The following is a 19,537-nucleotide window of genomic DNA, read 5'->3' on the forward strand; positions in this document are numbered from 1 at the left end:
GAAATGCTACACAGGGCTCTCTGCCGCCTTCAGGATGAAGGCCAAGTGGTTCAATACATGGACACGGGTGGGTTACTGCAGCAGGGCCCTGGGCCCCTGGGCTGTGTCCAGCCAAGCGAAGCCCTTTCCACCCGTAACCAGGTTCTCCGCTCCAGTCAGTGCTGCCACTTCCTCTAATAGCTAGGTCTCCGCTTCCTGTCCCACGTTCAGGGCTGACTGGACTCCCAGCACGCAGGACAATGTTGGCCACGCTGCACTGGACGCCCCTGGGGGCCCTGGGGGCAAGGGTCTTAGTCCCAGAGTCCTCTGCAAACCTGTGTTCCCATCACACAGTCGCTCAAATGGGTATGTTGAGAAACTTAATTTATTTCCATGATGGGCGCTGAACGATCTGGAGCTGGAACCCCGTCTCCTGCCCCTTCCCCCCTTGTCCCAGAGGAAGAGGGGCTTGGCCAGGAGGGCCAGCTGGGACCTGAACAGGCCCAGGGTGGCTCCTTGGCTTGAGGACCCATTCAGGCAGGACAGCAAGCAGACACTGCACAGGGTCACTTAGGTGGCCGATACGCCAGCTTCCGGCTCTTCAGGACTGACCACTTATGCCGCTTCATGGCATAAACCAGGGGCAAAAGCAAGCCCATCATCATCAACATCTGGGGAGGAGGCAGGCTCAGAGGAGGGAGGCGGAAAGGACCCCTGCCCAGCTCCCAGCCCCTCCCCCAGGCCCACTGTGCCCCTCCGCCCAGCCCTTTCACCTTGAGCCCCATGCGTTTGCGATGGTCGTGTTCTGGTTCAGATGTCCAGCGCAGGAAGGTACACACATCCTTGGCTACCTGGGACATGGTAGCTGGGGTGCCTGGGCCAAGGACAAGTGGTACGAGCTGCCCGTGGGTGTCCCTGCCCAATGTGGGGTAGCCCAAAGACCATCCTCCACCATGGGGCAGAGACGGGTTCCTGCCCACAGCTTCAAAAGGGATGGGACCCACCCCTACCACCACCCAGCACACAGATGGCCTCAAGGCTGCCCATGAGCCTCCTCAGAAACAGACAGACAGTGTCCCAGCCGAGGAAGGTGCAGGCACTCTTGGGCCAAGAACACAAGGAGCGCATCCCTGGCAGTGGGGAAAGTAGGACCCAGCTTGCCCACCCCCAGCGTGGGGGCCTCTCACCGTCGTCAAACTCCAGGACTTCGTTGTAGATGGGAGGCGCCATGCCAATGGCCTGGCCGGGAAAATAGGGGTTGAAGTAGAGGCCTTCTCGCAGCGGCACCCCAGTGGGTGGCTCACAGTAGCCCGTGAGTAGGGAGAAGACGTAGTCCTCACCACCGTGCCTGGGACCAGATCGGGGTCTCCTCAGCCCCTGGCATGAGGCAGCCCTTCCTCCCCCAGCACCCACCCCCCCACCGCAGGCCAGTACCTAGCTCGCACGACGTAGCTGAGGTCAGGGGGCAGTGCTCCGTTGTTGGCCGCTCGCGCAGCCTCAGGGTTGGGGTATGGTTTGGGGAAGTAGTCAGACAGCTTACCCGGCCGCATGAACATCTCCCCGTTCTCGTTGGGGCCGTCCTGAACCTCCACCTGCCACCAAGAGCCCCATCACAACCCTGCTGTCCAGCACAGCAGGAGCCCCCATCTGTGGGGTCCTCCGCGTCCCCACGTCCCCACCTCCTCAGCCAGCGCCTTAGCTTCATCCTCTGTGTAGCACACGCCCACCAGGTGGCGGTAAGCCACGTAGTCCATGCTGTGGCAGGAGGAGCACACCTGCTTGTACACCTGGAAACCCCTCCGGATGCTAGAGACATAGAAAGGGTTAAGGGCGCCGAGGATTCCACCCCACCCGGCCCACCCAGAAACTCCCCCAGCCGGCCACACACCTGGTGTGGTCCAGGGAGGAGAGGAGGCCGCGGTGGGACCACGGATAGCTGGGGGGGTGCAACTCCAGGTCACTGGCACTCACCGCAGAATGCAGAGCCACAGCCAGCCCTGCACCCCCTGCCGCCAGCATGCCCAGCGCTGACAGAATCACTTTCCGGCCCCGGGACGGGCCAGACTTCGACGACAGGGACACTGCCTGCAAGAGTCCCGCTCAGCGCCTGCCAGAACACCACCCAGCCCTACCTGGGGATCTGACTCTCAGCGCCTACCTCTCCCAACTCAGGCACCCAGCACCGGCCACCTCCCGCGCCACTGCCCTCCCCACCCTCCCCGCTGCGGACCCCTTGACCGGAATTCGGCCCTGAAGGGGGGAGTTTGTGAGGCGTGTTCTTAGATCCTGGGCCAGGAATCGGGCCGAAGTGAGCAAGGGTGCTGGGGCAGGCCAAGGTCACAAGCAGCTGGCCGAGATCAGGCTGAGGTCACTTTAGGACGCGGGCCCAGTCTGGAAGGCCGCAGCGGGAGCGGGCCTGGGCGCGCCCCCCGGGGAAGCGCCCAGTCCCGAGCCGGCAGCGAGCCCGCCCCGCCGCCCCCCACGCTCGGCACCAGGTGCCTGTGCTGCTCGGAGGGGTGGGAGCCCAGCCCTGCTCCCAAGGTCGGCAGGCAGCGGGGGTCCGGCCGGGGCGGGGGCCCGGGTGCGGAGGCTGCTCTCGCGCTGCCTGGCCCGCGCCCGGAGCCTCCCAGCAGTGACCTTCACTGGGCTGCGGGGCCGCGCGGCGGCCAGGGTTAGGACCAGCTCTCACCTGGGGTGTCCGCAGTGGGAGCTGCCCGGGCCGCGCACCGCTCAGCAGACCCCGGGCCCGCGCGCCCGGCAGCCCCGCGCCCCGCGGGCCCAGCACCAACCCGCGAAGCGAAGCCACCGCCGCTGCCGCCATATTAGCCCCCTTCAGCGCGGCCACCGCTACCGTGGGCCTCTGCGCCGCCAAAAGAGCTTAAATCTCGCGAGAACCGGGGAGTGAGGGAGGGGGGCGGGGCGGGGGCGAGGCGGGGCTCTGTCCGTCAGGGCCGCGCACCGCCTCGCCGCGCTTCTCCGGACGTCGTGGAAACCAGCGGTTGGGCGGGTCCTCGTTGCGTCTCTCTGTTGCCGTGACAACTCCCAACAACCCTGGTTTCCCTGATCCCGCCGCTGGTCTCCGGGGCTCAGCGGTGCTGCGCCCCCCACGCCCGGACGCCCCCAACCCGGGATCCACCGCTTTTCGAAGCCATCGCACGCTTTCGTCCAGCAACATTTCCAGACCTGGCGCGGTGGCAGAACACCCTCACTGCAAAGCAGTGATATTATTTAACCAGTCAGATGACCCCCTGGAAGGCCCCTCTTGCCGAGCCCACTCAACTTGCCCAGTGCTAGTAGCCTATTCCCCGAGGCTGTTGAAGGCAATTACGGGCAAGTGTTGTAGTTTCAAAGCTGTAATCTCCCTGAAGCAATGGAGAACAGCTGGGGCAAATAACAGACTAACCAAAAAGCTTAAAAGGAAGAACTGGGGATTACATTGTCCACAGGGGCGTTGAAAAGCCCTACAAATTTCCGGAATACAGATGGTCAAAAACATAAGTAGGGCTGTGCATATACTCATGAAAGACCTGAAAAAGCCCTAAGTGCTCACTTCTGGCTGACCTTGAGTCTCTGTGCACAGGTGAAGCCTAAAGTAGAGTTGTAAACTGCCTGGCTGAATTCCGAAAGCATGTCCCACATACACACAGAGCCACTTGGGAATGACAGAGATTTATTGGTTCCAGACACGTAAGGAAATTTCTGTCCAATCATTTATCTGACCACTAAGCTAACCAGGTAGAGACTTCAGTGGCTACCCATGACAAATAATAGACTTGACAGAATTAGTTCAGAAAAGCCAATACACAAATACAACTACCATAGCAGCAACAGCAACAAAACCTGGAATCTGATTTCCAGAAATGCCACATTATATCATTTAAAATGTCTAGTTTTCGACAAAAAATTATGAGACATCCAAAGAAACAAGAAGGTCTGGCCTATAAATAGGGAAAAAAAGAACCAATCAATAGAAACTATCCCTGGGGAATCTTAACTATTTAAATATGTTTGGGGGGGATAAATTGGAAGATTGAAATTGACATATACATACTACTATGTATAAAATAGATAATTAATGAGGACTGAGGACCTACTGTATAGCACAGAGAACTCTATTCAATACTCTGTAATGACCTATATGGGAAAAGAATCTAAAAAAGAGTGGATATGTGTATATGTGTAACTGATTCACTTTGCTGTGCAGCAGAAACTAACACAATATTGTAAATCAACTATACTCCAATAAAAATTTAAAAGTAATAAAACATTTTAATAAAAAACTAAATTAAATTTTAAAATATGTTCAAAGAGCTAAAGGAAACCATTATGTCTAAAGAACTAGAGGAAAGTATGAGAATAATATCTCATCAAATAGAGACTGTCAGTAAAAAAAAATTATAAACAGGCTCCAAATGGAAATTATGGAGTTGAAATGTACAATAATGGAATTGAAAATTTTTACTTATGGGGTTCTACTGCAGATTTGAGCAGGTAGAAGAAGGGATTAGCAAACTTGTAGTTAGGTCAGTTGAGATTGTCTGGTCTGCAAAACAGAAAAAAAAAATAGAGAGAGAGAAAAATTAACAGAGCCTCAGAGACCTGTGGGACACCATTAAGCATACCAACCTATACATAATTCTCAGGAGCAGAGGAGAAAGAGGGGCAAAAAGAATATTTGAAGAAATTGTGACTGAAAACTTTCCAAATTTGATGAAAAACATGGATCTACACATCCAGGAAGTTAAAAAACTCCAAGCAGGATGAAGTAAAAGAGGTCCACACCTGTACACATTATACATTGTTGAAAAGCAAAGAAAAGGAATCTTGAAAGCAGCAAGAGAGAAGTGACTCATCACATATAAGTGGTCCTCAATAAAATTAACAGAAGATTTCATACCAGAAGCCATGGAGGCCAGAAGGCAGTGGTATGACATATTCCAAGTGCTGAAAGAATAAACTTGCCAACCACGAATTCTATATCTGGCAAAATCATCTCTCAAAACAAGGGGGCAGGGACTTCCTTGGTGGCGCAGTGGTTAAGGATCTGCCTGCCAATTCAGGGGACATGGGTTCAAGCCCTGGTCCAGGAAGATCTCACTTGCCACGGGGCAACTAAGCCCATGTGCCACAACTAGGATCTCATAAGCTGTGTGGTGGGGCCAAAAAAAAAAAAAATCTATGGGTATAGACACAGAATATATGAGGTGGAATACGTGGCAATAAATAAGGGGGAAACAGCTATACAGGAGCAACATCTTTTAATACAGTTAAAATTAATGTAATGTTAATCTAAATCAGATTGTTAACAAATTAAGATGTCAGTTGTAATCCCAAGGGTAACCACTAAGAAAATAACTCAAAAAATATAGTCAAAGAAATAACAAAGGAATTAAAGTTGTACACTGGAAAATAACACACACACACACAAAGACAATAATGAAGAAATTGGGAGGGAAAAAGATATAAGAAACATAGAGAGCAAATATCAAGAGAGCAGATATAAATTGTACTGTATCATTAATTACATTAAATGTAAATGGATTAAAGTCTCCAGTTAAAGGGCAGAGATTGGCACAGTGGATTTTTCTTTTTAAAGTCATGATCCAACTATATAATGCCTATAAGAAACACACTTTATATTCAAAGACACAAATAGAAAGTAAAATTTGGAAAAAAGGACACCACACCAACAGTAACCAAAACAGAGCTGGAGGGGCTATACTAATATCAGACAATATAAACTTTATGACAAATGTTTATATTAGAGTTAAAGAAGGACATTTTATAATGAAAAAAGGATCAATTCATCAAGAAGAAATGACAGCTATAAAGATATATTTGCCTAACAGAGCCCCAAAATACATGAAGCAAAACTGGACAGAATTGAAAGGAGAAATAGAAAATTTAACATAAGAGTTGGAGACTTCAGTACCCCACTTTCAGTAATGGATAGAACAGCTAGACAGAATATCAGCAGGGAAAGAGAAGACTTGAACAACACAATAAGCCAACTAGACGTAATGGGCAGCAATGAAACACTCCAACAACAGAAGAGTACATATTCTTCCCAAGTGCACATGGAATACTCTTCAGGATAGATCATATGTTAGGCAATAAAACAAGTCTCAATAAATTTAAGAGTAGTAAAAGCATACAAAGTATGTTTTCTGACTACAACAGAATGAAATTAGAAATCAATAACAGAAGGAGAGTAGGGAAATTCATAAGTATGTGAAAATTAAATGACATACTCCAAAATAAACAATTAGTCAAAGAAGAAATAACAGGGAGGGACTTCCCTGGTGGCTCAGTGGTTTAGAATCTGCCTGCCAATGCAGAGGACATGGGTTCGATCCCTGGCCCAGGAAGATTCCACATGCTGCAGAGCAACTAAGCCTGTGAGCCACAACTACTGAGCCTGTGCTCTAGAGCCCATGGGTCACAACTACTGAAGCCCACGCGCCTAGAGCCTGTGCTCTGCAACAAGAAAAGCCAAGGCAATGAGAAGCCGCGCACTGCAATGAAGAGTAGCCCCTGCTCACAACAACTAGAGAAAAGCCCGTGTGCAGCAATGAAGACCCAACACAGCCAAAAGTAAAAATTAAATTAAAAAAAAAAGAAATCACAGGGAAAATTAGAAAATACTCTGAGATGAATAAAAACAAAAACACAACATACTAAAACTTAGCACCATCAAGAGAGCTGCTAAGAGGGAAATTTAGAGCTTTAAAAAAATAATAAGATCTTAAATAAATAACCTAACATTCTAACTTTAAAAACTACAAAAAGTAGACAATCTAAACCCAAAGTAAGCAGAAGGAAGGAAATAATAAAGATTAGAGCAGAAACAATTGAAATAGAGAATAGAAAAACAACAGAGAAAATAAACTAAAAGTTGATTCTTTAAAAAGATCAACAAAAATGACACACCTGTAGCTTGACTCACTACGATAAAAAGAGAAGACTCAAATTGCTAAAATTAGAAATGAAAAAAGTGACATTACTACCAACCTTACTGAAATAAAAATGATTATAAGGGAACACCATAAATAATTTATGCCCCCAAATTAGATGACCTATATGAAATGGCCAGATTCCTAGAAAGACACAAACTGCCAAAACTGACTCAAGAAGAAGTAGAAAATCTAAATAGACCAATAACAAGAAACTGAACTAGTAATTAAATAATAACAACAACAACAACAAAAACTTCCCAGAAAGAAAAGCCCAGGATGAGATGGCTTCACTGGCGAATTCTACCAAAATTAAGGAAGACTTAACTCCAATACTTCACAAACTCTTCCAAAAAATAGAAGATGAGGGAATACTTCCCAACTCATTATTTGAGATCAGTATTACCCTGACACTAAAACTAGACAAAATATCATAAGAAAGAAAGCTACAGGCCAATATCCTATATGAATATAGATACAAAAATCCTCAACAAAATATTAGCAAACTCAACCCAATGCTTGAAAAATGCAGTACATCTTTTTCCCGGTGGGATTTATCTCAGTAATGTAAAGATAAATCAATGCAAACATCAATCAATGTATAAAAAAACACTCAATATAACACATAATAGTAATAAAGGGAAAAGGACCACATTTTATCATTACAATAGACACAGAAAAAGCTTTTGAAAAAAAATCCAACACATTTTCGTGATAAAAACCTCAAAAAAGCAGGAATACAGGGTAACTTCCTCAACCTGATAAAGGACATCTATGAAAACCTCATGGCTAATATACTCAATGGTGCAAGACTGAAAGCTTTCCTAGTAAGATTAGAAGGAAGAGAAGGATGTTGGTTCTTGCCACTTCTATTCAGCATTATATAGGAGGGTCTATCCAGGGCAATTAGGCAGGAATATGAAATAAAAAGCATCTAAATTTGAAAGGAAGAAATGAAATTATATTTGCAGATAACATGAATTACATACAATTGACCCATGAACAACATGGGTTTGAACTGCGCAGGTCCACTCATACTCAGATTTTTTTGCTAAATACACACTACAGTACTACACCATCTGCAGTTGGTTGAATCTGAAGATTCGGAACTGCAGATACGGAGGGCTGACTGTAGTGTTATAGGTGGATTTTCAACTTTGCAGAGGGTCGGCGCCCCTAACCCCTGCATTGTTCAAGGGTCAACTGTGAAATCCTAAGGAACACACAAACTATTGATATTAGAGGTAATGGATGAGTTCATCAAGTTTGATTGAAGATCAATATACAGAAATCAGTTGTGTTTCTATACACCAGCAATGAACAAACTGAAAATGAAATTAAGAAACTAATTATATTTACAATAGCATCAAAAAATTAAATACTTAGGGGACTTCCCTGGTGGCGCAGTGGTTAAGAATCCGCCTGCCAATGCAGGGGACATGGGTTCGATCCCTGGTCTGGGAAGATCCCACACGCTGCGGAGCAACTAAGCCCGCAAGCCACAACTACTGTTTCACAGCTGACCCTTGAACAACGCAGGGGTTAGGGGCGCCCGACCCTCTGCAAAGTTGAAAATCCACCTATAACTCTACAGTCAGCCCTCTGTATCTGCAGTTCCGCGTGCTGCAACTACTGAACCCCGTGCGCCTAGAGCCCGTGCTCCACAACAAGAGAAGCCACCGCAATGAGCAGCCCACGCACCACAACAAAGAGTAGTCCCCGCTCGCTACAACTAGAGAAAGCCTGCGTGCAGCAACGAAGACCCAATGCAGCCAAAAATAAATTAAAAGAAAAAATTAAATACTTAAGCATAAATTTAACAACCTTTGTACACTGAAAATTATAAAACATTACTGAAAGAAATTAAAGAAGACCTAAATAAATGTAAGGACATCCTGTGTTCACAGGTTGGAAGTCTTAATATTGCTCACATGTTAATACTTCCCATACTGAGTAGAGTGATGAAATCTTGCACCCGCCCCTCTGTCTTGCCTGGGACACAAATGATCCCTTTGTCCAGTATATCCTGCCCATTAGTCACTTAGTAGCCATCTGGGTCATCAGATCAACTGCGGAGGCATCACAGTGTCTAAGTGACCCTTTTATTTTATTTATTTGTTTTTTCACATCTTTATTGGAGTATAATTGCTTTACAATGTTGTGTCAGTTTCTGCTGTATAACAAAGTAAATCAGCTATACGCACACATATATCCCCATATCCCTTCCCCCTTGCGTCACCCTCCCACACTCCCTATCCCACCCCTCTAGGTGGTCACACAGCACGGAGCTGATCTCCCTGTGCAATGCGGCTGCTTCCCACTAGCTAGCTGTTTTACATTTAGTGACCCTTATTTTACTTAAGAATGGCTTCAGAGTGCAAGAGTAGGGATGCTTGTGATTCAGGTACACCAAAGAGAAGCCTTTAAGTGAAGTGAAGTGCTTCCTTTAAGCGAAAAGGTGAAAGTCCTCAACTTAATAAGGAACGGAAAAAAATTGTATGCTGAGGTTGCTAAGATCTACGCTAGGAACCAATCTTCTATCCGTGAAACTGTGAAGGAAAAAGAAATTCGTGCTAGTTTTGCTGGTGCACCTCAAAAACTGCAAAAGTTATGGCCGCAGTGCATGATAAGAATTTGGTTAAAATGGAAAAAGCATTAAGTTTGTGGGTGGAAGACACGAACAGATAGGATTCAGTACTATCCAGGGTTTCAGGCATCCCCTGGGAGTCTTGGAACACAAGCCCTGAAGGTAAGGGGTACTACTGTACTGCATGAATCCATTCATTTGAAAGTCCAGATTCGGCAAATCTATAGCGGCAGAAAGTAGGTTAACGGTGCCAGGGGCTGGAAGGGGAGGGGGAAGTGGGGTACAGGGTTCCTTCTGGGGGGCAATAAAAATGTTCTGAAGAACAAGGCAGGAGTTGGCCAGGCAGGCCTTGGAGACCAAGGTAAGGAAGCTTGATTTTATCCTGGAGGCGATAGGCATCTCCTGAAGAGAGACAAGGTGGACCGCAGGGCCAGGATTGGGTGAGGGCACCAGGGGAGGAGATGCACGCGGGGTGGGAGGTGTTCAGGTTGGGAAGAGATGACTTAAAGGTGACCATGGCACAGCCAGGAGGCGGAGGTGACAGGACGTGGCCTCAGGGCAGAGGTCTAGAGGAAAGACAGGATCTGAGGGCAGGCATGAGGGCAGCTGGAGCCTGCAGGGGCGGCTCACAGAGAAAGGCCCCCAGGGCAGCCCTGGAGCCCCACCTTGAAGCCCGAGGTGGCATGGGGTGACTTGGCAAAGGGTCTGAGAGAAGCACAGAGGAAACCTGGGACAGCCAGCCAATTGCAGGAGGACGTCTGCAGAGGGTCGGGTCGTGAGGAAGCTGCTGGGTGTCCTGAGGTGGGTCCTGCCTGGCTCAGGACCTCCCCAGTCTTGCACCCTAAACTCCCGGGCCCTCACCCCATACCATAAGACAGGAGTCCCTGTGGAAGCCAAAAGGTCTGCTCCCTGGACTTCCTTCTGGACCTCCAGAAGGGCTCCCTCTGATTCTTTCCTTCTTTCATTCAAGAAATACGTATGAATATTCCACCACGTCCCTGGCTCTGTGCTGGAAAAGAGGCAGGAAGAAAGACAAAGCCTGTGCCATAGAGCTGCTCTTCTGGGGCATGGGAGGCAAGCGACCAAGGAATGAGCACTTACTACCAACACAATAGACACACACACTTCTAGATGCACCCGGCTGCTCACCGCCTGAGAGCCCCATGTGAGCTGGGCTCAGCAATAGTCCCTCTTGCATGAACTAGACTGAGGTGTCAGAAAACTCCAATAACAACGACTTAAGGACAGTAGAAGTTTGTTTCTTTCTTGCAAATGAAGCCCAGTTTAGCAACCCTGGGCGACGGCTAACCCCAGTTTAGCAAGGGCTTTGGAGGGTCAGGGAGCCCCTCCTCATCTCCACCCCAAGCCTGGGCTGGAGCTCACGTCCCAGACGTGCTTCTGGTTCCACATGGCCCCGGGCAGGAGAGAGAAGTGGCTCAGAGGGCCATCCTCTGTTTGAAGTCTCTGCATGGAATTCACCCTCGAAGCTTCTGCTCAGGTCCTGTGGGCCACAGCCGTCACACGACCACACCAAGCTGCACAGAGTCTGGCAGTGTGCCTGTGCTCATGTCAAAAGTAGGGTGCCATGACTAAGGAGAAGGGACATGGGGGCCAGCAGCAAGCACCCTCAGAGTAAAGCCTGCGGGGCCTTATACTCACCCCCTGTACATCTCATCTGTACCTTTACAGCCTGACGTTTCCTTTCGTTTTAAAATGTATTGCACAAGCGACATCAATGAAAATCAGAGCAGAAATTCCGCTTCCCCGACATATCAGCTTCAAAACTCCCAAGGCTCCCCTCCACCTCTTGTGTGTGGGTAAGCCCAAAACAACTGATGATCGGATAGCTTTTGTCCCCACTTGTATGTTTCATGATGTAAGGTATTTTCATGATTTGCGTTTTAAGTGGCTGCCTAAGTCCAGTTAAAAATGACTGACTGGCGCCAAAGTGCAGGTAAAATGTGTGAAAGGGATTTTGTATTAGACGCCAGTCCACAAAGACAGAGACGACAGGAGACCACAGCAGAGCAGAGACCTCTATGCGCCTTGGAAGATGGGAAGCCACAGGCAGGCGGTGCCTGCCTTATCAGGGGAGGCTTCCGAGAGAGGCCAGTCTGGAGGCACTTCTGGGGGTGCAGGGTGTGGGGCTGCAAGTCCTCCTCTGGCCTCAAAATGCCTAGAAGACAAGCAGACCAAAGACAGGCTGCTAGTCACGGTGGGCCTCCAGCACCCTTGCCCCACCCCATCCCTAACACTCTGGACACAGAGCACACGTGCCCTTCAGCAGTAAGAGGCCCCAAAGTGAACCCCTCCAGGTGCTGCCCCCCACTGTGGAGTCAGGGAGCCCCAGCTGTTGAGGGGAGCCCCCCAGGAAGATGAGCCCCACCACAGAGGCGGGCCTGGGCGGGGGCCGGGGGCGAAGCTTCCTGCCTGAGACTTTCCGGCCACCCCGTCCCGGGACGCGGTCCCGAAGGGAGGGAGGCTGGTCCTGAGCTGATGCTCCAGGCACTGCATCTCTGCCTCCCTTCCAGCTCTGAGGCCTGCAGGAGGTGGTACCGGCCTCGCTGCCCTGTGGGGCGCTGGCAGGGCCACCTTGGCCCTCCCGTGAGGTCTCTTAGCCACATGTGGCCGTGGCATCACCAGAGGGCTACACTTTGCTTTTCTCCCCTCCCAAATGGACACTGGACACCCCAGTCCCTTTCAGGGGTCTTGGTACAACCAGTGACCTCTCTGTGTACCAGCCCATCAGTGACCCCCCCCAACCCCCGGGGCTCAGGTGGTCCCTGTTCCGTGGCCTGTCTGCTCTGGGTGGTGCTGGGTGGGCACCCGGCCTGGGCTGGTTTGGCACCCAGGAAGCCGGGCCGGGGGCTCCTCCTGCTCCATCCCAAGCCCACACAAGGTTCTGGCCTTGGCTGGGGCGCCATTCTCCTCCTCTGGAGGGAGCCAGCTCCAGCTCCTTCGCCCTCTCAGCTCCAGCGCTGAAGACTGTGCTGTGTGGTCTCTGGGTGTCTCAGCTCCTGTCAGGCCCCCAGCCCTGCCTGTTGCGTCTCCTCTCGCACAGCGCTGGACCACGACGCGCAGAGACCTCCGAGGCTGGGCGAGCGCACCTGGGGCTGCGGCCAGGCCTGCCTGTGCCACTTCCACACCCCGAGCATCCATCCAAGGACCTCTTCCCAAGGCTGATGCAGCTGCGGCCCTCCCTCCTGCCATCAGGAAGTGGACCAGAAGGGGCTGAGCAGGGTGTCTAACCCTGCAGCCAGAGCCTCTTGCTACAGGCCCCGGGGCCCCACATACACAGCAGACAATGTGACCAGGAGCCCGAAGGGCAGCTAAACAGAACTGTTTATTTCCCAGGAAAGAAAGAACGTGGGACGTGTGGGGGATTCCCACCTGCCTTCATCACTTCCAGAAGAGCACATTCCAGAAGAGCAGCCAGCAGGGGTAGAGGCCCAGCGCCAGCAGCGGGAAGAGCAGGGCACCGTAGGTGTGGTGTTCCAGCACGCCCTGAGCCAGCGCGGCCAGGAAGAGCCGCCAGCCCTCGGCCGGGGAAAGCGGTGCCTCCTGCAGCTGCTGCCACAGGAACAGGCCGCCCAGGAGTGTGGCTGCTGGGCTTGTCAGCACCAGCAGGGCAGCACACAGCGGCCTGGGTGGAGAAGCAAGGTCAAGGGGGCCTCTGAGGTGGGGGAGGAGGAGGACTGACGCGTGAGGGGGAGTCTGTGGCGAGGGGCAGAGGCCCTGGACGGGGTGGGCACGCCACGGCGGGCTCTGTGGTGGGGACTGACCAGAACATACCGGGGCCCGGAGGGCTTGGTGAGTGCAGCGCCGGGCACCATGGTGGCAGCCAGCAGAAAGCCCAGGGAGAAGTTGGTGAGGGTGATGCAGGCCAGCTGTAGTGCCAGGTAGATCAGGGCCACCAGCTTCAGCGCCATCCAGCTCCTGTCCGGGGCCTGTGTGCTCGCCACCCTGCAAGGCAAGGGGCTCAGGGGCAGCCGCCTGCGTGTCCAGGGTGCACCCTGCCCGTGCCCATCCCGCCCAGCTCCTCACCCGTGGGCGCCGTGTGGAAGGGCCAGGCCGGCTGCATAGACGGCCAGCAGCGTCAGCACCGCGGCCTCCGCCTCGGCCACGGGGAAGTGCTGGGCAGCCACGCGATGACCCAGCACTGGGAGGGCGTAGAGGGCCAGGCCCACAGCCTGGGCGATCAGCAAGGGAGCCACGAGCGAGGCCAGCCCCACGCGCTGCAGGGCACACGGGCACTTGGAGACAGATCCCGGGCCAGGGGCGTCCCAGGGATCCTCACCATCCCTCCACCAGCTGAGACTGAGCGGCAGCAGTAACCACCACCCGGGGCCCCAACAGCAGGAGGGGGGGCCCGTCACCTGTGTTGCAGGGAGGGGAGGACTGGACCCAGAGGTCCCCCCAGCCTGCTCAGGACCCACTCCAGCCTCATGCAGCTGCATCCACAGTTCCAGAGCGTGGCTGAGTCAAGGACCCTGACGAGGGGTGTGATGGGCTCTGCCCAGTGGGGGACCCAGGGCTCACTCCCACTCCCCCGCCCCGAGGTTGGAGAGCTCTCCCCAGCCTAGAGTGGGGGGGACCTGAGGCTGGCCACAAACGGACAGCGGGCAGCAGAGGATATCTTGAGACCGAGGACCAGGAGCAAAAAGCCGGCGGCAGGCATGTAGAGGCCGATGGAGACGAAGCGGGAGAGCGCAGGGAGCAGGTAGAAGAAGAAGGACTGGTGCAGGCGCTCCAGGAGGTGGTTGAGTTTGCGGAACATGCCCTCCAGAGCCCTGCCGGGCGTGGGCTGGGGTCACGGCTGGCCAGACACCCCCAGGCACCCACAACCCCGCCCCGAGTATGCAAAGGGGAGACCAGAAGACACTTACTTGCCTACTGCCACCAGGTCATACTTATACTGGCGGAAGCTATTGATGCCACGGAGTGTTAGGGCTTCCACGCGGTAGCGCAGGAAGAGGCCGTGGGCGCCGTGGGGGTGGCCAGAGGCCTGCTGCAGAACCATGAGCAGCAGCGTTTGCACACCCTGCAGCGGCCCGTCCACTGACGGCCAGTCCTGGGCCTGCAGCTTAGAGAGGTTGAGACAAGGTCAGACAAACCCTGCACACAGGCCCCGTGCTCCCCAGGCAGGTGGCCCTACCTTGCCCTGCAACGTGCACAGGAGCCCCCCTTTCTGGCAGAAGGTCTGGAAGAGGCTGAGCAGGTCCAGGTTGGGCAGCTGTCCGTTGAGTCCCTCCACAGCCACGTCGAGGCTAGTGACCACATCACTGCTCAGCTCCAGGGCCACGGCCGCCTGGATGGCCCCAGCCCGGCCCTGCAGAGGGGATGACTGCATACCTGTAGAAGCAGGTGAATGAGCTGCCAATACGGGGCTGGTGAGGACCGTGGCCCTGTGGGGGCCAGGGCAGGGCAAGAACACCCACCAGTGACATTGACGTCGTGGTAGGCTTCAAGCCAAGCCTCAGAGCCCAGAAGGTCGTGTTCTGTCACCAAGAAGATGATGTCTTTGGCCCAGTAAATCTGCCCTAAAGACCAAAAGCAGGGTCAGCAAAGCCTGAGGCGGTGGCCAAACCCTCCCTTGCCAGCAGTAGCCCCTGAGCCTCACCCCGGAAGTGGGCAGCAAGTGCCAGCATCAGCCCCACAGCCTGGCTGTTGGTAGACTCAGGGCCACAGGGCACGGTGAGCACCAGGGACTCAGTGCTGGCAGCGCGCGGTGCCCGAAGGATGCCGTACACGTTGATGCCCGACACCATCTGCATGCGGTATTGGGGCAGCCTCAGCACGGCCCCACTCTAGATGGCTGAAACCCCTCGCTTTCAGCCCTAGAACGCCCACCAGTGACTTCTCTGGCCCCAAGACACCCCCCGCCCCCAATGAGCTTCCTGGCCCCAAGACACCCCCCGCCCCCAATGAGCTTCCTGGCCCCAAGGCCACCCCCTTAAAGTGCTTTTTGGTCGCAGGCACACCCCCTCCCACCCTCCTAACCCCCCCACCCCCCAGTACATAGCGCTCGTGAGTCTCATCTGGAAAGGGCAGTTTCCGGGAGAAACTCTGTGTGTAGACCTCCAGCCCCACTGACCGCATCGTCCGCTCCAGCCAAGCTACTGGCAGAGCCCTGGAAACACAAAAAGAGCTTCTGAGCGGAGCTCTCTGGCCTTGACTGGCATTGCTTCCCCCATACCCACGGCTCTGTCGCTCACCCCGACTTCCTGCGGTGGGCAGCGAAGTCCCGGGCAAAGCTTCGGGCACGGTCTCCGCCCGCAAACTGCTCCTCCACCATGGTGGAGCCCATGGCGTTCTCCGACATGTAAGTGCGCTGGGTCAGCGGCGGGAAAGCCAGCGCCAGGAACCAGGCGATGCCCGCCACGTAGCTCAGCACGCTGCGGGGAGAGGGACGGAGGGACCACCAGAGCGTTAGCGGGCCGTGGCACCCCGGCCCGCAGCCTCTACCTCTGCACTAGGGGTGGAGGAGGCATGTCTGCGGGCGGATTCTGGGACCTGGACCCAGAGTCCCGGTACCTGGGACGCCGGACGGGAGAGCTGAGCCCCAGGCCTGAGGCCCCGAGTGATGCCGGAGGAGACCGGCACGCGCTGCCGGAGGGGGGGGGCCCCCTTCCCCGCCCCCCGGGCCCCGCCCTCACCAGAGCGGCGCGTTGAGGCGCAGCACGAGGCGGGCAAGCGCGCGCCGGCGCACCGGGTCCGACAGGAGGCCCATCCCAGGGCCGGGCGGCTCCGGGACCGCGCTCCCGCTGTCAGGTACGGCCGCCGGCCGGGCACGCCTCTCCTGTCAGACCCGGGGCTGCACGCCGGCCCCCACTTCCGGTCCCGACAGCCCTCACGCCGCTGCGCCTGCGCCGTCCCCCTAGTCACCCCGCACCGCCGCCGCGCATGCCCAGAGCAGAGCCGCTGTGGAGGGAGCGGGACCCGGGTCTGGGTTTCCCCGCCTGCGGAGGGCGTCCTCCAGGCAGGCCGCCGGCATTGTGCAACGCCGGAGGGCAATGAAGACGACGGGCCGCTGGAGAAAGCTCGGCTCGAAGGGGAATCAGAGTAGGGCAGGTGGGAGGAAATCCGGAAGCGGCGACCAGAGCATAGACGCCGGAAGATTCCCGAAGGTGCTGCCACTGGCAGTGACAGGTGTGAATGCCGTGGTGGGAAGTGAGGGGGCTTCCGTGGACTGAGAGACCAAGGCATTGGCGGACCCTTTCATATGGGTGTCGGTCACCAAAAACAGCCGAGTGGAATCACAGCGTGTGCCCAGAACCGAGGTCATTGGGGTCAGATGACCACAGGGAGGAAGGTGCGTGATACTACTGGCCAAAGGGGTGTCAAAGGAGCTGGGGTGTGTTAAGTAGAAAGTGGGGCGCACCCCTGTCCAGGCCAGGAGGTGCCTGGGATATTGGAGGAGAAGCAGCCCCTGGGTAGGCTGCAGGGGCTCGGGCAGGTCTGAGGGCAGGAGGTGGGAGAAGGGGAGTCTGAAGAGGGAGGGGCAGTGGTGGGGCAGCAGGCAGTGTCTGTGTCTGACTGAGAAAGGATCAGAGCTGAGAAGACTCCAGGCTAGATCATGTGTCTGTTGTACTTTTGGAGCCCAAGGTAAGTAGCAGGACAGGCCCAGGGGATTCCTCGGGGGAAAGAGAGCATTCAGTCTAAGCCATAATCCAGAGGATGTGGGATATGGGCCCTTACATCACCACGGGGGATACCACAGCCAGCTGAGTTCTCCCTCAGCACTTGTGCTCAGGGCCCTGGATGTGCCGGGGTGAGAATGACAGACTCCGCGGTCTCAGGGCTTGGCTCGTTACACCAGGCCATGTCTCACTGCTCAGCTGCCTTGATCCCTTCCTGGCCCAAGCTGCTCTCCTCACCCAGGGACATCCCCTCCTTCTTCAGGCTTTGACTCCTGAGGCTGCAAGGGGTACGCAGTTCATGTGTGGGGGAGCATCCTTAGTCACCCCTGGAGCCAGCACCAGGCCAGGCTCTGAGGGCATGCAAGTGCTGCGGGGAGAGATCAAAGTACAGTGGAGTGTGCGTGGGTTTTATTCTGGCCCTGGGTGGCCATGTGCTCAGTCCCCCAGCAAGATAGAGGCCTCTTGGACGTGCTGCCGGACCACACGGTCCAGTAGGGTATGTACGTCTCGGGCAGCGTGGGCAGCAGCCTCTAGCACCTGCTCCAGGTGGTCCTCGTGCAGCCTGGCATCCATCTCAAGCAGTGCAATCTGGCCTGAGGACGGTAGCAGGGCCAGGGCCAGCTGGGGGCCACCAGCTGCTTCCTCCACGTGGCTGAGGTCTGCCAGGGCTGTTCCATCCACAAAGCCAGCTGAGCAGGCACACACAAAGTCCCGCATGGGAATCCCTGCATCCAACACTGCCAGCGTGGCTGCATTCACGCAAGCCGCGTAGGTCCCACCATCTGCCTGCAGCACCTGCAGGGACCCCCCCCAAGTGGCATCAGTCCATTAGGCTGCTGACCCCATCCCCACCCCCACCCCCCACACACCCTCCTCCTCTCTCCCCTCCCTGGGTTGAGGGCTGCTGTCTGTTCACCTGCACATAGATATCAATCTGGGAGCGTGGATGCAGCTGCGTAAGGACGGCTGCCTCGAAGGTTTGACGCAGCTGCAGGCCCATCTCGCAGGATTTACGGTCCCCATGTGGCCGCCGCTTGCGCTCGCCTGTGCTGAAGGTCGCAGAACTGTACTGACAGTTCACCAGGGCCCTGTCAGGCAGGGCTCGTGCCCGGGAGCCCCGGATCTGGGGGAGGGTTGGGGGAGGACACGTGAGCCAGGCCCACTCCTCCCAGCTCACACTACCCACCCCTTCCTCTGGCTCTTGCCCTGAGCCTTGGCCTCCCTCCCTCCCCTCCCTCTATCTGCAGCATCTCAACAAGCAACTACTTTACCTCCAAAACATAGCCTGGGGGAGGGCCACCCAAGCTACCATCACCTCTGGATCTCATCTCTCTCCTAACAGGCCTCCCTGTTTCCATCCTTGACTCATCTTCTCCCAACCCACTCTCTGTTTGTATCAGAGTCTGTTTACAAATATCAAGTCTGATTCTGCCTTCTCTAGGCAATACATATACTACTTACCTTTAAAGGCTTCCCACCACGTATGAGACCAAAATCCTAAATCTTTTCCCTGTTCTACAAATTCCTCAATCTCATTTGGAAATACTCCCCATCCTCCCCACCATCAGCCTTTCTGATCTGCAGGCGTGTCATGCTTACTCTTCCTCCCCTTCGGCCTTACGCCTCCAGCGCTGGGGTGGCAATATACCCAGGCGACTTTATTTACAGTTCCTGTCCTCACGGAGTTTGTTCCAGTGGGGAGACAAACGGTGAGAAATAAGTTAAACTGATGTCTGAGGAGGCGGGTGCAGAAAAGCAGGGAAGTGTGTGGATGTAGGGGAGGGAATCTGACAGGTGAGTAAGGTGATCTGGGAAAGTGTCACCGGAGGGTGACGTCGGAGTAGAGCTGAGTGGTGAGGGAGCGAGGGGGAGCGCACCTGGCGGGTTTAGGAATAGCAAAGAGGAGTGGAGGGTGCAGGGGACAGTGGCCGATGAGAAAGGCAGGGACCATCGTGCATCACACTGTTAGGGCTCTGGCCGCGGCCCCACACGGAGGCGCGCGCCGGCCTCACCTCCCGAGCCTCTGCTCAGCCTGGCGGCCCCGCGCACCCCGCAGTTGCCGCCGCCGGATTTCTCTGCCCGCCCCAGAGGAAGCCCGGCTCGCGCGCGCCCACTCGCCTCGTGAGGCCCGTAGACCACCGCTAGCGCCTTGGTGTTGCCCTGCTCGATGTAGGCCGAGCCGTCGGCCTGCGCGAATACACCCATCCGCGCCTGGATCTTACGCAGCTCCCCGGCGCGCCGCCCGTCCACCCGGTAGCCCTGGTCCGAAAGGAGCTCCAGCCCCGCCATGCCGCCCGACCGCTAGCCCCGTTTCCGCTCTCTGGAGAACTACAGTTCCCGGCGGTCCGGATGCCCCACTTCCGACCTCCGGGGTCTTA

General features: G+C 54.7%; 3 protein-coding genes across 4 annotated transcripts; all 3 read right to left on the reverse strand.

Moving 5' to 3' along the window:
• Window positions 1-346: 346 nt before the first annotated feature.
• On the reverse strand, window positions 347-2,848 carry CYC1 (cytochrome c1). The gene is made up of 7 exons (XM_082363964.1): window positions 2,669-2,848; window positions 1,868-2,064; window positions 1,659-1,785; window positions 1,414-1,571; window positions 1,167-1,327; window positions 753-853; window positions 347-650 (listed from the first exon to the last, which is right to left on the reverse strand). The coding sequence occupies exons 1-7, from the start codon at window positions 2,798-2,800 to the stop codon at window positions 546-548; spliced, it is 981 nt and encodes a 326-aa protein (XP_082220090.1). The 5' UTR covers window positions 2,801-2,848; the 3' UTR covers window positions 347-545.
• A 9,995-nt stretch (window positions 2,849-12,843) lies between these two features.
• GPAA1 (glycosylphosphatidylinositol anchor attachment 1) lies at window positions 12,844-16,378 on the reverse strand. Of its 2 annotated transcripts, none has more exons than XM_082363946.1 (12): window positions 16,176-16,378; window positions 15,735-15,914; window positions 15,538-15,649; window positions 15,140-15,287; window positions 14,958-15,059; window positions 14,675-14,871; window positions 14,406-14,527; window positions 14,156-14,309; window positions 13,896-13,991; window positions 13,564-13,754; window positions 13,312-13,482; window positions 12,844-13,162 (listed from the first exon to the last, which is right to left on the reverse strand). In XM_082363946.1, exons 1-12 carry the CDS (start codon window positions 16,247-16,249, stop codon window positions 12,919-12,921), a joined length of 1,791 nt encoding a protein of 596 aa, XP_082220072.1. In that variant the 5' UTR covers window positions 16,250-16,378; the 3' UTR covers window positions 12,844-12,918. The 2 variants fall into 2 exon arrangements, with proteins under 2 accessions (XP_082220072.1, XP_082220071.1); XM_082363945.1 differs by having other exon boundaries at window positions 14,406-14,602.
• Window positions 16,379-17,552: 1,174 nt separating this feature from the next.
• Window positions 17,553-19,507, reverse strand: EXOSC4 (exosome component 4). The gene is made up of 3 exons (XM_082363969.1): window positions 19,278-19,507; window positions 18,076-18,282; window positions 17,553-17,954 (listed from the first exon to the last, which is right to left on the reverse strand). Exons 1-3 carry the CDS (start codon window positions 19,446-19,448, stop codon window positions 17,595-17,597), a joined length of 738 nt encoding a protein of 245 aa, XP_082220095.1. The 5' UTR covers window positions 19,449-19,507; the 3' UTR covers window positions 17,553-17,594.
• Between the last annotated feature and the right edge of the window lie 30 nt (window positions 19,508-19,537).

Source organism: Balaenoptera borealis, assembly GCF_965194805.1.
Source record: "Balaenoptera borealis genome assembly, chromosome: 17".
Lineage (NCBI taxonomy): Eukaryota > Metazoa > Chordata > Mammalia > Artiodactyla > Balaenopteridae > Balaenoptera > Balaenoptera borealis.

Excerpts from the sequence above, each read along its gene's own strand:
- CYC1 (XM_082363964.1), bottom strand. The coding sequence starts at position 2,800 with ATGGCGGCAGCGGCGGTGGCTTCGCTTCGCGGGTTGGTGCTGGGCCCG. Across the intron at positions 2,065-2,668 it reads TCCCACTGCGGACACCCCAG|GCAGTGTCCCTGTCGTCGAA; the intron begins GTGAGAGCTGGT and ends GGACTCTTGCAG. Across the intron at positions 1,328-1,413 it reads AGCTACGTCGTGCGAGCTAG|GCACGGTGGTGAGGACTACG; the intron begins GTACTGGCCTGC and ends ATCTGGTCCCAG.
- EXOSC4 (XM_082363969.1), bottom strand. The coding sequence starts at position 19,448 with ATGGCGGGGCTGGAGCTCCTTTCGGACCAGGGCTACCGGGTGGACGGG. Across the intron at positions 18,283-19,277 it reads TGGTCTACGGGCCTCACGAG|ATCCGGGGCTCCCGGGCACG; the intron begins GCGAGTGGGCGC and ends ACCCTCCCCCAG. Across the intron at positions 17,955-18,075 it reads AGATTGATATCTATGTGCAG|GTGCTGCAGGCAGATGGTGG; the intron begins GTGAACAGACAG and ends GGGTCCCTGCAG.
- GPAA1 (XM_082363945.1), bottom strand. The coding sequence starts at position 16,249 with ATGGGCCTCCTGTCGGACCCGGTGCGCCGGCGCGCGCTTGCCCGCCTC. Across the intron at positions 15,060-15,139 it reads ACTTGCTGCCCACTTCCGGG|GGCAGATTTACTGGGCCAAA; the intron begins GTGAGGCTCAGG and ends TTTGGTCTTTAG. Across the intron at positions 14,872-14,957 it reads CCACGACGTCAATGTCACTG|GTATGCAGTCATCCCCTCTG; the intron begins GTGGGTGTTCTT and ends CTGCTTCTACAG.